Below are 17,609 nucleotides of genomic sequence, written 5' to 3' on the forward strand. Positions count from 1 at the left end.
TCTTATGGGAAGTTCCTGGTCTGCACATACCAAAAATGATCCAAAGAAGGAGAACCGGTGAACCAGCGACAGGATCAAGGGGTGGTTAAAGCTTAATGATGCATGTGGGGACGAAGGCTGACCTGTGTTGTTTGTTCCAATAGGAGAGCTACTGTAACTCAAATAGCTGAAAAGGTTCATGCTGGTTCCCATAGGTGTTAGGTGTTAGAATAGTGGGACCTATTCAATATTAATAATGAATTTATGTTTGAAATAATGCATTTTGTTTTTGTTCCACCTTATTTGTGAACACAGCTAAAGTAGCAAAGAAGCAAAAAAAAACAAAACAATTTTGTTATGAATTGCAGTGAAGCATACGGACATCACTGCGCGCGCGTGTGTGTGTGTGTGTGTGGCGCGTGTTTGTGTGCGTGTGAGTGCGCGCGCGCGCGTGTATGTGCGTAAGAGAGAGGGGGTGAAGTGGAGAGAGAGGAGGGATCGGTGCTTCTCTTCTCTTCAAGCACTTTCCTCTCACACTAACGTCAGTTGTGGGTCCGGCTGCAAAATGCACAACAGCTGTAAGTAATCAGATCTGTACACCTTTTAGACGCGACGTTTTTTTATTTCATTATTTTTAACTTTCAATCTTTGACGATTATAGATTGTATCACGCGCGTCTCTAAAGTTCGGGATAACTCCCCTAGCAGTGTCATAGACGGCGTTTTATTGCATGTTTGTTTGTTCATGTCTCCGGCTGAGGCACTTCTGACCCTCAGCATGCCGGGAGAAACCTAAGTGTGTTCCCCCTCAGAGAAAGTGTCACGCGCTGTGGAGAAGTTCCCGCGCTTCCCAGAACTGGCTTCCAAATGGAGGAGATCCTTAAAGGGCAGTACGTCTGGGCTCTCAACGAGTCGTGGAGAAATGAGAGTCTGGGGAACGACACGGCTGGCGTCAATCACACGGTGAATCCCCTGAAGCGCAATGAGGAGGTGGCCAAGGTGGAGGTCACGGTGCTGGCGCTGGTGCTGTTCCTCGCGCTCGCCGGGAACCTGTGCGTGCTGCTCGCCATCCACACGGCCAAGCACGGACAGTCACGCATGTACTACTTCATGAAGCACCTGAGCATCGCCGACCTGGTGGTGGCAATCTTCCAGGTGCTGCCGCAGCTCATCTGGGACATTACCTTCCGCTTTTACGGGCCAGATGTTCTGTGCAGGCTGGTGAAGTACCTCCAGATCGTCGGCATGTTCGCCTCCACTTACATGCTCGTGCTGATGTCCATAGATCGGTGCCTGGCCATATGCCAGCCGCTGCGCTCGCTGCACAAGCGGAAAGACCGCTGCTACGTGGTGGTGTCCTGGGTGCTCAGCTTGCTCTTCAGCATCCCGCAGGTGTACATCTTCTCGCTCCGGGAGGTCGGATCTGGAGTCTACGACTGCTGGGGGGATTTCGTGCAGCCGTGGGGCGCCAAAGCCTACATCACCTGGATCAGCCTGACCGTCTACATCATTCCTGTGGCCATCCTGAGCATTTGCTACGGCCTGATAAGCTTTAAGATCTGGCAGAACTTCAGGCTGAAGACCAGGCGCGAGCAGCAGGTCGTCACTCTGAGTCCCACGGCCGCGCGGAACGGGGCGCTTTTGGCGCGCGTCAGCAGCGTGCGGCTCATCTCCAAGGCCAAGATCACCACGGTCAAAATGACCTTCGTGATAGTGCTGGCTTACATCGTGTGCTGGACTCCGTTTTTCTTCGTGCAGATGTGGTCCGCGTGGGATCCAGCTGCGCCCCGAGAAGGTGAGTGACTTCCCGTTTCCGTGAGATACGCGTGTGGTTTCCCTCAGCGCGCACACTGGATCTGTCAGAGAAGGGCTATCTCAAACACAATGCTTCTCATTCCTCTTAAAGAAGCGTTATGATCGCTGTAGGAATGTTAAGAATTCTGTTCTTAGGATGAATTCTTCATATGATGAACAGTACTCTGAGGATGATATTAGTGATTTGCCATCTGAGCAGTTATATTTCAGACAGTATAAACGCTTCGTTGCTCTAATAATACAGGCACCTACTTATTGTATCTAATCTAATTCATACAAAATAACCATCTCTGTAGAGCAAAATCTGTAGTTCATCTCTAGATAGACATTCATCACTGGGCTACACTCTTAACTGAAAGCAGTGAGAGAAGTGCAACTTAGTGCAAGTTTTTTTTTTTTTTTTTTTCTAAATATAAATAACCCTCCTGTTACCTTCACATTTACTAACATCTTTTATCCTTGGGGTCAGCAATTTCAACCTCCAGAAAATTATCATAATTAAAATTGTTACCCAAGTTTATGTATAAAACTCACTGAATATAAGCATATTTTTTAATTATTTATTTTGAGACTTTAAACATTGAATTGACCCAAAGATAATAGGAGGGTTATGCATGCTGCCAGTAGAGTAGCCATGTGTCATACCGAAAACTACGCTTGTAACTTTTTTGTCAAAGAAAAGCATACTAAGCCTTTTGATGTCTACATTTTTACTCAGATAGTGGTAATAGTGGATTTACTCCAGCTGTGAGTTCGATCAATAATGTGACAACTGTTATACTTCTAAATCACTCAATTTATAGGACCTCTGGTCTGCACTCCAGATCATACACCTACCGGTAAAAGCCCAGAACAACCTTGAGCAAATGCAGTTTATTAATATTTAGCATGAGTGCAGCCCTTTAAATCATGAGAAAGTACAGCAGAGAGATAATTCATATTCTACAATATCCCACCAGGCCAAGGACGAAACCCTTGATGCTTCTGATAAGGACTATATTTCTTAAACGATATCCAGTCACAGACAGCATTTCATATCTTTCAGCACAGTGCCGTGATAAATATTGCCAATGATTTTTTTGAAGAAGTTAATAGAAAGCTTTGGAGGTCAAATTGGTAACACTGCAGAATGAACAGAAGTTGGAAATCAATCAAGTTGTGGGAGTTGTATTTAAATTGTAAACATTTTAAGCACTATGAAATAGCAAAGATGTTAGGTTTTTAATTTAACTGGATGTACCTATTTTAAAATGTTAAGAAACCTTTAAATCTATCTGTTCTTACCTTAAATCCTCATTTGGAAAATATGTTAAAAAATATAACCAACATTAAAGTGATATGCACAATCTAACTATCTTTATACTGTATATATAGAGGAAAAGACAGAGAGTTAGATATAACAATTAATTCATACTATGATTTTATTTTGGTCTTTATGCATAGGAAATTTGTCATTTGTAGTTGTCTTGCAATGATAGAAAGTTCTGTAATGATAGATCAAAGTATCATGTTCTATGCATGAATTATGGGATACGTATGCTGCAGGGTGCGGAGAAAGCTGCAGACAGTCATTATTAAAACGGAAGATGGAGTGAATGAAGCCCTAAGAGTTAGGCCATTAAATCATGCACAGCTGTAGTATTTAACAAGAAGCTGGTGTTAACAACTATACAGCTGCTTGGCATACCACACTCCCAGTATGATTTTCAGGTATATGTCACATTCACTTGTTATCAATATCAGACAGTAAAAACGCAGGTGCAAGAACAGCCACAGTGTCAGAGGCTTGCAGTGCTCTGACTCAGATGTAAATCATGCACCAGTGAGCTACAACATAGATAAGAACAAAATTAAAATCCTTTACGGGTGTAAATATACCAGTAAAATTAATTATTGTTCCTTTGGTTCTAAACAGATTTTTCTCAAGAAAATGTGTGATACAAAGGGAAAATTAATGTTATACAATGTTAAATTATTATATAAACATTTTTACCATCAGCGCTAAAATATTACCACAATGTAAGACTACAATATTAACAAGTGTGTACTTTTATTTAAATCTGTGTTTATAAACAATCCAAATCAAGCCAGCTTGGAACAGCCTATAAGTGGGTGGCACAGTGGCTTAGTGGTTAGCACTGCATCACCAGCGTTGAGGGTTTAACTCTCACTTGCCTACGTAGAGTTTGCATGTTCTCCCTGTGCTTGGTGGGTTTCCTCCCACAGTCCCAAGACTTGCAGGTTAGGCTAATTGGCGTTCCCAAATTGCCTTTATTGTGTGAAAGTGCATGTGAGTGTGTGTATGTGTGTGCCCTGCTATAGATTGGCATCTTGTCCAGGTTGTACCCCGCCTCATGCCTTAAGTTTCCTGGGATAGGATCCAGGCCTCCTGCGACCCTGAAAGCAGTATAGACAATGAGGGAGTGAGGGAGTTGATCGTATAGGTGAATTATACCTTTAACTGTACTTTAATTAGGCTTGAATTTAATTAAAAAACATCTCAGCATTATGAACATTATAAATATGAGTAATTTTTATTAAATATTAATAATTTTTTACCAAAATATAGTAACTCAAATGAAAACACAACAAACACTCTTGATCTGGGAAGGTTGAGATTAGAATTTATCATGAAGCCTCTCCAAATGCCAGGCTGTACCTCTACAAAGTCTGCCGTGTTAAATGAGTAAGCCAGAGGAGTGTTAAGTCTAAATAACTGTTCATACAGTGTAAATACAGTGAATAAAAAGATTCATATTACAAACATTGTAGTAACCAAATATAAATATGCACAATAAAAAAAAATTCACATGTAAATCACTTACATATAAACACCTTCACGTGCATTCTCAACAGAAATAGTAACAATTTGTGTATAAAATTAAACATATCATAGTTATTACTAATTATTAATACAATGCAAATCAATATTCATAGAAATTCCCCAGGAAAACAATGAATGTAACAAAACCTAATAATCAAAGAATGAGAGTTATATTATAATGATAATAATATTATTATGTGTGTTATTATAATATTATTTTAGATTAAGAATATCATCTTTGACATGTTCTATCCTGTGCGATATTACACTCAGTCGGGAGGAAGCAGCACTCAAAGTGTTACACTGGACCATTAAATAAAATAGAAAAAATGAACAATTGCAAATTACGTTATATTTGGAGATGCACAAGCAATCATTCCCGCATGTGTGTGTGTGTGCACGTGTGTGTGTACAGTAGGTGTGTGTGCGTTTGTGTGTACTCAAAAATTGGAATGCCATGGAAAAGTTTGGGGGGTTCTTTGTAACTGAATGTAAAAAATTCTCATATGTTTTAGATTCATTACATGCAAAGTGAAATATTTCAAGCCTTTTTTTATTTTTATTTCGATGATTATAGCCTGCGGCTCATCAAAATCAAAAATCCAATATCACAAATTTTCTGATTAACTTAAGAATTTTTTTTATATTTTGTGATAGTGGATTTTTTATTTTGATGAGATGTTTTGACAACAGCCTTTAGTTTGTCTGTATTGTTGGGTCGAGTGTTTCTCCTCTTCTCCTCCCTCTAGTTCAGGTCAGGCGAGTTGGCTGGTTGACTAGCACAGCAATGCCTTGGTCAGCAAACCATGTAGTGGTAATATTGGCACTGTGGGCCGGTGCTAATCTAAGTCATACAGGTGCTTAGCTAAGTCCAGCATATGAAATGGCACCACAAAACTCACTGACTGTGGAAACTTCACACTGGACTTGAATTCTGTGACTCCAGACTATGGAACATTGAGTTTGAAATGAAATGCTAAATTTACTTTCATCTGAAAAAAATGACTTTGGACGACTGAGCGACAGTCATTTTTTTTCCTCTTTAGCCCAGGTAAGATGCCTCTAATGCAACAATTTTCAAAGGATGTCTTTGATTGTTGGCTCTTGATATACTGACTTCAACCTCACTCTGCTCCTTGCTAAGCTCTTCCAAGTTCTTGGATTGGATTTGCTAGACAATTTTCAAGACTCCAGTCATCCCTGTTGCTTGTGCACATTTTCCCTACCACAAGTTTCCCGTCTATGAATATGCTTCAGTGCATGACCTTCTGTGGCTTACCCTGCTTGTTGAGGATGTCGATGATCTTTACAAATGCCAGATCACATGTCTTCTCCATGCATGTACTGAAGTAGACCAGGAGACACCCAACATTTATACTGTGTGATGATAATTTACTTTAATTTATGAGCTGTAAGCCGTAATTGTAAAATAAAAAACCTTGAAATATTGCACTTTACATGTAATGAATCTAGGAAAAAGGGGTTTCAATTTTTATTTTTATTTTATTTTATTGAATAAATCCATATACTGTATTTTATATCACTATAAAATACAGTATACTGTATAGAGTATATATATATATATATATATATATATATTCCATTTTTAGATGCACTTGTGTATGGTAACTTTTTATTGTATCTGAAGTCTGTTGCAATATTCTCATACCTAGGAAGGATTGTCAGTAAAATTAGCCATATGTTTATCTGTTGCTGTATTTCAACCTACTCCACCCCAAACTATAGGCCAAGTATACTTGACCTTTACACATGATTGTAAGTTTAAACCAAGTATACTTAAGTGTATTTTTGTTTAGTCTATCTCTAATAAATGTACATAAAAAGTAAACTGAACTAATACTTACTTATTTTTATTTTTAAAGAACTATACTATTAGTACATTTGAAACTGTTTAGAATTTTAGAAAGTTGCAGTGGAGGCAGAGATTGAACACCCTTTAATAGGCTTTATGCTATGGAAATACAATGCAAGCGTTTATTCTTTAACCTTTTCATAAAAATCAAAGGATGTTTTGCTGTTCAACTAACAAACACAGCTATATTCACTGTCCTGCTGAGAGGTTACTGGCAACTTTTAAGGGAGAATGTTTTCTTGCGTGTTGCTTAATGCATGAGTCATCTTTGTAAATGCCTTCAATTTCACAAAGGCAACTTATTCCAATTCCATTTGTTTTTATTAGTTTTCTTTCACGACATTCCCTTTACTGATGATTCGATCTTCAAGCATTCGCAAATTTGCAAGCGGATTAATGCGAAGATTCGTTCTTTTCACCTGAAGGAAAAAAGAGATGGACTATTGTTGTGGTGCACTGCAGAAACACATATGCCTCACTGAACATGTGTGAATTTAGTTACTACGCCATAGCTGTTATGGAAACGGAGAGTAAACTGTTTTGAATTTTAGTTTTGCACACAACTGTAAAAGAGAAGGCAAACTGATTGTGTCATATTATTTGCTGTTGTTTTAGTCGACGAAGCATCAGATCATTAAAAAGAAAAAAATATGCATGGAAAAGTTCAATTGTATTAAATTCAAAGCATCCTATAATGGTACTATATAAAAACACATACACTTATTGTACACCTCCAGTACAAACTGATTATCTATACTAGTTATGTAAAATTTTCTCCAGAAAGAGCCGGTGTGTGCAGGTTTTCATTTCAACCATGCAGGAGCCACACCTGATTGCAAGCTAAGAACAACAATTGGAATTGAATGAATGAGTGGAGTGACTGAGAGACATAGTGACTGAATGACTTGATGAGTGACGGAATGAATGAGTAACCTGGGTGATTTAGTGGTTGAGTGTGATGAGTGATTCAGCGATTGAGGTTAAAAAATAATTAAGATAGGGGTGTTGTATAAATGATTCTGCCACTGATGAGATTTGGTGAGCGATCTAAAATGAGAGGTAAGTATCCCCCGCGTGGTAAAGTGCTCGCCATCTGGAGGCCGTGAGTTTGATTCCTGGGTGATGCTGTAGCCTCCCGCAGCCGTGGGCCTGGAGGGGACTGATTGGCCAAGCTCTACCAGTGTTGAGTGATGGGCAATCACAGACAAGCATAGAGAGCTGATAGCGCTGGCCTCTGTGTGTGTTTAGTTTGAAAAAAGGTAGTAGTAGTCTTGATGGGGAAGTGCTCTAAGGACAGGGGAGGGTGGGGGCTATTTTCTCTTGACTAAATTAGGAAGAAAATCTAAAAGAATCCACAAAAAAACAATTGTAAAAAATGAGAGGTAAGTGAATGGTAGAGTGATGGAGTGACTAATTAAGGTGATGGAGTGATTCAGTGATTCAGTAGTTGATCCAATTAGTGAAAGGTTTTATTATACAGTATGATGCAAACTTTCCCATGCCTCTATGTCTATAAAACACCCCCCTCATTGCACTCCCTGATTCCTAATGTGGTAACACTTCCTATAGTCAGTGTTTAGATGAATATACAGTACATGTAAACAGCTGGAAAGCATTTGTTTAAATGGAAAATGCTAATGTATTTCCTAACATCTGTCTTCAGGTCTGTCTATGACTTACATGTTAATGACTAAATTTACACTTGGTTTGATCTGGAAGGCGATCTTGGGTGACCAGAAAGGCACCTATATAAATAAAATGTGTTATTATTATTATCAATATAACACAGGGCACCTGGCCAAAAGCATGTGTGTGTGTGTGTGTGTGTGTGTGTGTGTGTGTGTGTGTGTGTGTGTGTTCGTCTCTCTTCGTTCAGGCTCAGCCACTACATGTATCAACAAGCAAAACACAATTCTTTTTCTTTGAATTCATCTTCAATAAATCGCTTCTGAAATCTAACAGTCAGTAATTGAGTAACACAGTGAAGTGAGTGAGTGATTCAGCAGTTGATTCACTTTGTAAAGTGTGTGAGGGAGTGTGTGATTCTTTGTTTTAGTAATTGATTCACACAGAGAACAGAGTGAGTGAGTGAGTGAGTGAGTGAGTGAGTGAGTGAGTGAGTGAGTGAGTGAGTGAGTGAGTGAGTGAGTGAGTGAGTGAGTGAGTGAAGGAGTGAGGGAGTGAGGGAGTAAGTGAGTGAGTAAGTGAGTGAAGGAGTGAGGGAGTGAGGGAGTGAGTGAGGGAGTGAGGTAGTGAGTGAGTGAGTGAGTGAGTGTGTGAGGGAGTAAGGGGGTGAGTGAGGGAGTAAGGGGGTGAGTGAGTGAGTGGTTTAGCAAGTTACTTCCATGATGGGTTTGTGAGATATGACATAAAAGCAGATATGTTTAAATCTCTTCACAACCATTAGTCAAACTGCAGACACAAAAGACGAGGTGATTATTCATTCGGCTGTCCAAGCTGTCTGTTATCACAGCCAAAACAGGCTATCGTTCCAAAGCATTTGAGTTCAGAAGCTTCACGTGGCTTTGTAGCTGCTGCTCTGCTGCTGAACTCTGTTCCATAGCCCTGAGAGACTTACAGTTCTAAGTCATTTTGGGCTGAAGACTAAAAGAAATTTCACATCAGTCTCATGGGGCATACATTCTCTTGAGCTGATACTTTGATTCTCTTTGCCAAAATATTTAGACTCATGGCTTTAATAAGTCTTTTGCCATGTGTTTACCATGGACTGTCATCTCCCGTGCTCTACCCTCCATGCTGTGAAAGGTTATTGTTTCAAAAATGGCAGCTTTTATCCAAGCACATAATGAAAACATTCAATCTTTTCCAAAGCGCAGAAAACAAAGTGGTGTGAATTTCACTTTTTTTTTAAGAGTTGTCATGTTCCTTTAAAGAGCATTAGTTGTAATGTAGTCATGGCAATATGTGTAGCATAATGCAAACTTGGTGTGTTTGGAGAAGTGACACATTATAGATTGTATATAGCTGCTTTATTTAAGTAGAGACACACGCTTTCCAGCACAATTACAGTGTCTTCTGTAATATATACAACTTTCAATTTATTGTGACGTTTGCAATTTTCCAGCACAATCTATTCCTATACTAGGCTTAATCTGTTAACAATTAAAAACCATGACCACATATTTTATTCGATCTAGCCGCTGTGGACGTGCTCTATAAATATCCAGATTTCACATAGACTGCAGGGTCATACTGTATTATTTTATTTTTTTCAGTTTTTTTTTTTAGAAACTAAAATTAAACAATGCAAAAACATATTTTTAGAAAGTTACTAAAAGTTACTGATGGGACTAATTCAGTTATAATAAACCTCTCATTTACTGTATGATAGTGACAGCATTTGTGGCACAGCGAGGAGCACTGCTTGAGGGTTCCCGCACTTAAGAATTTCCAGTTTGATCCTGTGCTTGAGTTATTATCTGTTTAAACATTTGAATGTCTGTATATTGGATTCTGCCCTTTCCTTTTACCGTTTCAGAAACATACTAGTAGGCAGATTAGCTATGCTAAATTACCCCTAGGCAAATGATGAATATGTGATTCAGTTATGCCCTTTAATGATCAAGCAATTTACTTCTGATTAGTGTCTCTTATGTTGTTATTCATAACATGTTATCATTGTTATAACCATTGTATGCTTTGATTTTCATCCAGACTTTGTGGATAACTTACAAATCTGTTCGCCTCTAGCCATTTATGACCACAAAAGGCATATTTTGTCTGGAGGGAAGAAAAAATATGTTTTTATCTTTTGTTTAAAGCAAGCAAAAAAAGGTAAATACTACAGGAAAGAAAACGACATAGTAAATGTGTCTACATGCTTTAGATTCTTCACTCGAGTTTTTATTTCCAGCATAGGTATCCAGACCATGTATGGAAGCATACACTAAAGGTGTGGATAGCTTCACTCCAGACATAGAGCACAAATGAAACACACTGTTGATTGAAGTGAATATTTTCTGCTTGCAGGTTCATTAGCCGGCTAATGACTGTTAAACAAAACTGAAATCAAATCCTGAATCTCGTGGCTGCTGATTGTGCTTGCTGAGTTCATTAGGTCATAAAAATAAGCTGTGTTTCTCTCCTCTCACAGCGATGCCCTTCATCATCTCCATGCTGTTGGCCAGTCTGAATAGCTGTTGTAACCCCTGGATCTACATGTGCTTTGCTGGACATCTGTTCCATGACCTGAAGCAGAACTTTCTGTGCTGTCCGGCACGCTACCTGAAGTCCTCCCAGTGCCGCTGTGATCTGGAGCGCAATTCGAGCCGCAAGAGCAACTCCTCCACATACGTCATGAAGAGCACGAGCAGCCAGAGGAGCATTACCCAGACATCGACCACATAAACACTGACGCTCCTCACCCATAAGGACTGAGCATAGACCCATGCAGAATGGAACAGTGATGTGCACAGATGGCTGTAAACACATTGAGAGGAGCCTAATGAAACTCACTATCAGAACACTGCTGGAAGCTTTGGCTGTTTCTCTGTGATTACTTCCTGGATAGGAAATAAATAAAGATCACCATCAGAATGACGAGAGCGTAAATGTAATGTCATAGCAGATGGCATGTTACCATAAATGCAACCAAGAAAATGTCTGGCTCCAGATTAAAATCTGTTCGCATTTCGAAGGCTGAACATGCTCATTTTTTTCTGATTCTCACCTAAAATATGCTATTCAGTCAGTATTACCATGCATCAACATTCCATTTAAAAAAACAATCAATCAATCAATAAATAAATATGTTAAATATTTCAAAGCTTACTTTTCCTGTTACTTAAAGGCATAACTTGTGAAAACTGCATGCATTTGGTGGATTTACTAACATATTTTAAGTTCACGTCAGTAATGAGGCCTAGACTCCATGTTTCAGTATCAGCTTGACAACAGTAATGCCTGTAAATGTTTTTTTTTTTCCTATTTATTTTCAACAGACTAAGTTGCTCTTTTTTAATCAAAGAACCCATTAAGAGCTCTGATGATTTACTTTCCCCCTTATTTTTTTACCCAAGAGGATCTTTTTGAACATTTTTTGCAGCATATGTTATTATTTACTGAAAACCATTTAGTCAAACACTTTTGTGATATTAACAGAAAGTATAACCCAGCGAGATACAACTCTCTGTTTTACTGAAGGAAAACTTTTACTGTTCCTCTAAAAAATGACTTGGCCTTATCTTGTTGGTGCATCTTTAAGGCAGAACACCTGTGTGTGTTTATTTAACAACACTGAAATCTGGCATCATTTCTCTAACTTGCTGTACGCTGTAAGAAAGTAATGTTTCCTGATGTCTCTTTGTTTTTTTACATCATTATACTTCTTTCACACTGTTTTAATTCTATTCTTTACAAACAACATTTTTTTTTCCTCGGTCAAAAGGCTACTGAATTTTACTTTTGAAAAACAGTGATATTTACTATTAATAACAGTCAAATATGGAGTAATTTATTAAAAATAAAGTTTATGTGCCAACAAATGTGACTGTGACTCTGTGTTTTCATTTAGATCTGCATAGTTAAAGGAAAGAGCTTTGTAAGATTCTCATGTCTTGTCACCAGTAAAGGAGAAACAACATCTTTGGGTGTTGTTGACATTATTATACAGTATAAGCAGGATTTTCAGATACGAGTTATTTTTCTCAAGCTATTACTAAACCTTACACTGTACAGAGTCCTGGTGCATTCGATGGCTGGTGAATGTGGAGATTGTTCTTTTAGATTTCAGCAACATCCTATCTGAGTAAATTTGGCTTGGGTTAAAGATAACACAATGGATGGATGGATGAAGGCTTATAAGAGCAGCTCATTTATCTGAAAATCAGAGAATGAATGGAGAAATAGGCTGAACTCACTTACCTCTTTTTAGGAATGTATCATCTCCACAGGAAGTTGCCTTTTATATTTAGATAATAATCTTTTTAAAAGTTTCTAAAAGCTCTAAAACTTTGAAAGCATAAATATACAAACACTAAATATTCTCAAACACAATCAATACAAAGTTTCGCAGTTAATTCAGTAATGTCTAGAGCCCAGGTGTTTTTCAGCCTCCACAAATCTAATTGTCCTGTAATGTGTAACTCATTTAAAGTAGAAGTAATGTATTAACATCATAACATTTGAAAACTGACAGTTTATCAGTTAAAAAAAATCACACTCATGGTTTTCAAGTCGCCATACTTATGGATCGAGACAGAATAATTCTATCCTATTTTATTCATTCAAATTAATAACAAAATAAGTAGAATAATTTCAATTGAGAAACCAACATATTCAGGTTTAGTATTGGTTACAAGAAGAGCAGGACGGTTTGACTGTATAAGATATATTTATTTTGTGTACGGTCCATATCACACAAACGTGATTAATCAAGACATCTAGATTTATCTAATTTATACATCAAGAACATGAAGAATATATATTTCACAAGCAATTTAATCTTCTTTCATTTCTTTTTCTGACATTAAAGGAACACAGTAAATTAATAAACTTGTACCCAATAATATTAATAAAGTTTATTTAGCACACAGAGAGAAGGCCTTATCACATAAACACATAAGACTTGTCATCTGCTGTCAACTCTTAAATACTCTTCAACATATAGTATTATATTTCTCTAGACAGGTGAGTAATTTAAGGTGAACTGCCTATATTCCTCTGACCACACCTCAGAACATGTCTACAAAGCAGCATTCAGTCACCAATATATACATCTACCTGGTCTTCAAAGGCAACGGGGATGAAGTCTAAGCCCATCAAGGTCTGACCTCTTGAAAAAAAAGAAGAAAAAAAAGCAACACCCAACCAAAGAACACCCAATTTCCCTGGTAGCCACTGTGAGCATTGTTTTTGTGACTCCTACACCTCCTTGCGAAGTGCCACCCGTATGCTGCTGAATACTTTTCCCAGTGCCTCGAAGAAGGGGTCGCAGAACGTGTGGATGCACAGCGAGTAGATTCGACTCAGGCACTGGGTTTCAATCAGGTAGCTTTTAATGCAAGGCATGACGGCCCAAATGTGGCAGAATGAGATGCAGGCGAAGCAGAATCCCCATAACAGTGCAACCGGGATACCGAAGATGGCAGACAGTATGCGGTAGCACCAGTATTTGGAGATGGTGAAAGTGGTGTAGCTGACTTTCCAGACTCCATCCATACTGTGTGTGCCATCAGGCTCGGCAATCACGTCCTCAAAATCTACCTACGCAGGGAAATTAACTCATGTTAAACCATATCTCATCACCTATTTATTATTGACTTTTTTACTCCAAATGTATTAATATCTCACCAGCCAATTGAATAGGAATGGCCAAACCCCTGCATGTTCATGCACAGAAACAAAATAAATCATTAAGGGTTATAAAATCAATAAGGTACAGGTCAGGAGCTTTAGTTTATGCTTAAATAAAACATCAGACTGGGTTCTTGACAGGTGAAGTTTTTATAATGTTTTTTTAAATTAAATCTTTAACTTATAGTTTCTATGAGTCTATGTCCAGTGTAGCATCAGATTCCTGTTTTGTCTAGATAGAAGTTGAACCCAATGTGGTCTTTTGCACCTTCATCCACCTCACGGCTCATTGTGGATTCAGAAATGCTTTTCCGCTCACCGCAGTTATAAAAAGTGGTGATTTCATTTCGCTTAATCCAGCCCGACCGGTCTTCTCTAAACTTTCTCATCAATTAATTTCTGTCTACATACAGTAACAACCATTCAGTGGATTATTTATTTATTTATTTATTTATTTATTTATTGCACAACTGTTGTAATGTTAGACACTGTTGTGCATCATAATCCTAGGAGATCAGCAGTTTCTAAAAAAAATCAAAGCAATCCACTTGTCACCAGCACTCATGTCACAGTCAAATTTATTGGGATCACACTTGTTCCCGTTCTTATGTTAACTTTTTATATGAAGCTTTTGACCTTAGATCTGCATAATTTTATGTCTGGCTGTACAGGTCTTCTTATTCAAGTAGCCAGTACATGTATTTTCATGTCATGTTACAGTGAAAAAACGTTTTTACATCATATTTACAAGAAATAGATTTATTTTCCCACTGATATCATTTATTATTTAATACATTTAAACCTAAACACAACCTAAGGATTAACATTATTAAATGAGCTCGGGTTAGAACCAACCTTTCAGTACAAAAGGTCACGCTCTAATTGTCGAGTAATTCGTTCAGAGCCTCCCCTGCTAACACTGTGACGCTTTGACCATATTTAATTTGTCGTATCTTATTGTCAAGCATTACCTTGACAGAGTCGGCTGAACCAGGCATTTGGTAAAACAAAACAGCTTTGAGGGAAGAGGCATGGCAGTGAATTATAGGTGGCGATGTTATTTTTCTCATTTGTCTAAGAGAGAACTGCTGTGTATCTGCTATTTTCACTCCCTTGACCTGGCAATTTGTCTTAAACACATAAATGCCTGATAAATCCCACTAAGCATTAAACTAGACTATTACAGTTTGTTAAAGTCTGTCGGTGTAAAGAAAGAATATTTACAAAAGAACACGCAGACTTCTACTGTACATACTGTACAGTATCTGTTCTAATTCAGGGAACTGTTTACACGTCTGGCAACAATGAAAATCCATTTGAATGCAATAAGGTAATAAATGTAACTACACTGTAAATATGAACAACCTTCAGCTACACTCTTCAAACAACACTGGCCTCCCTTTATAATCTTAAGCATAAGATCTAAATCAGATATAATCTTAAGCAAAAGCAGTCCTGATCTAAATCAGATGCAATCTTCTCATTTTTGACATGTTGCATTGCCTAAAGCTGATCTAATGCGAAAACACTGATTTTGCATCATCCAATACAAAATTGGATTATTGGTCAAGTAGAAACAGGAAACACTTCTATTATAATGTTTATATTCATGTTTTAGGTGTTATCAGTCACTGACTCATCGTCTGTACTACTTCAGCCTGTGTACAGGGTCACAGGGGGCTTGGAGAGAGGGCACGAGGTGGGATACACCCTGGACGGGTGTGTTAATCCATCACAGTGCACACACACACACAAACACACATACTGTACAAACACACACACACACACACACATTCATACACTACAGACAATTTTGGGTACCGCCAATTAGCCCAATTCGCATGTTTTTGAACTGTGGAAGGAAACCAGAGTACCCAGAGAAAACCCACCAAGCATGAAGAGAACATACAGACTCTACGCACACAGAGGTGAGAATCGAACCTGGCCAGGAATCGAACCTGGACCCTTGAGGTGCAGGCGAACAGTGTTATGAGTGTTATTATTTTAGCATTGATGTAATCAAATTAGAATATATATAAACATAAATATCTTTAAACAGACACTGACTGTTTCTAAGGACATCTTAAAATCTAAAGTTGCCTTTTTAGAAAAAAGAAAATGAAATGATTATTCTTTAATTCCAGAAATAACTATGGAAATGATCCAAGTGCTGTACACTGTTGCTTCATATTAATGCAACACATGGAGGTTGCTACCAACATGAGTACACAGCATGCATAAAGCTTGAGTCATCCAATTCCAACTAATGTACACCCTGTGTTACATGGCTCCCTAATAATCTATGACATGCACACATCTATCTATCTATCTATCTATCTATCTATCTATCTATCTATCTATCTATCTATCTATCTATCTATACTGTATCGGTTTTATTTATATAAAGCTCTTAACAATGGTCATTATAAAAATATACATATGAAAATGAGTTTGAAAAGTGTATGAAAATATGTATAAATCATCATCATCAGAGGGCAATGGTGACAAGGAAAAAAACCTCCCTGAGATTGCAATAGGAAGAAACTTTAAGAGAAACCAGACTCAACAGGGATTGATTTGCAGTTATGCTATGTGTTCGTATACTAGTTCATTGTGACAGGAAAGGTGTTTTAGCTCATATGAAGCCCATGTTTAAGAGTTTTATAGTGTTTCAATACCTATATATAATATATGTATATACGTGTATGTATAATAGGTCTATGTATGTACTATATATATATAAGGAACTGAGATATGAGCACCCTTGTATGACTTCCATAAATAAAAGCAGCATAGTCTGGCCTGACAGAAGTATGTCTAGGGGCTATTTTTGGGTTATGGCTTGCAGCTACAGAACATAGAGCTGTGCATGCAAACAGATCTGTCTCCAGAGACCAACTTCAATCAAAATATTCGTAATACTGTCAGTTAAACTGTCATTAATGAAAGCACTGGTTTGCATGATTGATCTGGACTGTTCTGTAATAAACAAATCAGAATGACCTGGGAATACTGAGTTCCTGTGCATTTATGATGTTCTACTCTTAACATGCTAATTGTGATATTTTCAGCTTTAACCTCAAAAGACCAGAAAATAATCGTTAATGAACACGGACTGTAATTTATATTCAGCTCAACAAACTACACTGGATTTAAGAGAGATATGAACGTAGGTTTTCACATACCTTCACAACATCCTCGTTAATTTGTTTGGGGTCCCTGTTGATCAAGTCAATCTCTTTGGTATGACTGTCCTTTAGGATCTTCTCCTCACTGATGTTATACTGGTTTGCCATGGTGGTAGCCTCGGGCCCTGCAGTGGCCGGAATAGGAGCGGAGTAGAGCCGAGGAAGGGTCCGAATAAAGGGGATTCTGAAGCCCTAGTGAACGAGTGGCTTAACAGAAAGAGTGTGCGAACAGTTGCCTATGAACCTCCCGTTACTGATCCAAGGACACGCCTGGAATGTTAGAGGACAGCTGCACTAGACTGGCTTCTACTCTATAATGGGTCCCTGTCTTTCACTGCCTCCCTCACTCGCTTTCTCTCTCTCTCTTAACCCCCTTACTTTTACCTTGTGCCACACGTCATTTACATTTTGTATCATGTGCACCCTTTGTACATGCAGTGCTTAAAGAGAAATCCAGAGGCCATGTCAGATTTAACACCTAGCTGTGAGGTCAACCAGGCAGGAGTTGCACATTGGCATAAATTTCCACTAAGAGGTGATAGTTTATGAGTATACTGGTGGTATAGCCACTACTGTTAATGGTCTCTTCTTATCACTTTCTTCAAAAAGGAAATTGT

The 17,609-nt window shown here is 38.2% G+C and overlaps 2 protein-coding genes across 2 annotated transcripts; one reads left to right on the forward strand and one right to left on the reverse strand.

The window, feature by feature from the left end:
• The first annotated feature begins 499 nt into the window (after window positions 1-499).
• On the forward strand, window positions 500-11,934 carry oxtra (oxytocin receptor a). The gene is made up of 2 exons (XM_053499164.1): window positions 500-1,773; window positions 10,605-11,934. The coding sequence occupies exons 1-2, from the start codon at window positions 846-848 to the stop codon at window positions 10,856-10,858; spliced, it is 1,182 nt and encodes a 393-aa protein (XP_053355139.1). The 5' UTR covers window positions 500-845; the 3' UTR covers window positions 10,859-11,934.
• Window positions 11,935-13,014: 1,080 nt separating this feature from the next.
• On the reverse strand, window positions 13,015-17,311 carry cav3 (caveolin 3). Its single transcript, XM_053499260.1, has 2 exons — window positions 16,990-17,311; window positions 13,015-13,714 (listed from the first exon to the last, which is right to left on the reverse strand). Exons 1-2 carry the CDS (start codon window positions 17,098-17,100, stop codon window positions 13,373-13,375), a joined length of 453 nt encoding a protein of 150 aa, XP_053355235.1. The 5' UTR covers window positions 17,101-17,311; the 3' UTR covers window positions 13,015-13,372.
• Between the last annotated feature and the right edge of the window lie 298 nt (window positions 17,312-17,609).

The sequence above is a fragment of the Clarias gariepinus genome, chromosome 6 (assembly GCF_024256425.1).
Source record: "Clarias gariepinus isolate MV-2021 ecotype Netherlands chromosome 6, CGAR_prim_01v2, whole genome shotgun sequence".
Classification (NCBI taxonomy): Eukaryota; Metazoa; Chordata; class Actinopteri; order Siluriformes; family Clariidae; genus Clarias; species Clarias gariepinus.

What these genes read in the sequence shown, in the direction of transcription:
- oxtra (XM_053499164.1), top strand. Translation starts at nt 846, where the DNA reads ATGGAGGAGATCCTTAAAGGGCAGTACGTCTGGGCTCTCAACGAGTCG. An exon ending in TCCAGCTGCGCCCCGAGAAG is followed by an intron (nt 1,774 to 10,604) that starts GTGAGTGACTTC and finishes CTCCTCTCACAG; the next exon opens with CGATGCCCTTCATCATCTCC.
- cav3 (XM_053499260.1), bottom strand. Translation starts at nt 17,100, where the DNA reads ATGGCAAACCAGTATAACATCAGTGAGGAGAAGATCCTAAAGGACAGT. An exon ending in TTAACGAGGATGTTGTGAAG is followed by an intron (nt 13,715 to 16,989) that starts GTATGTGAAAAC and finishes TTCCCTGCGTAG; the next exon opens with GTAGATTTTGAGGACGTGAT.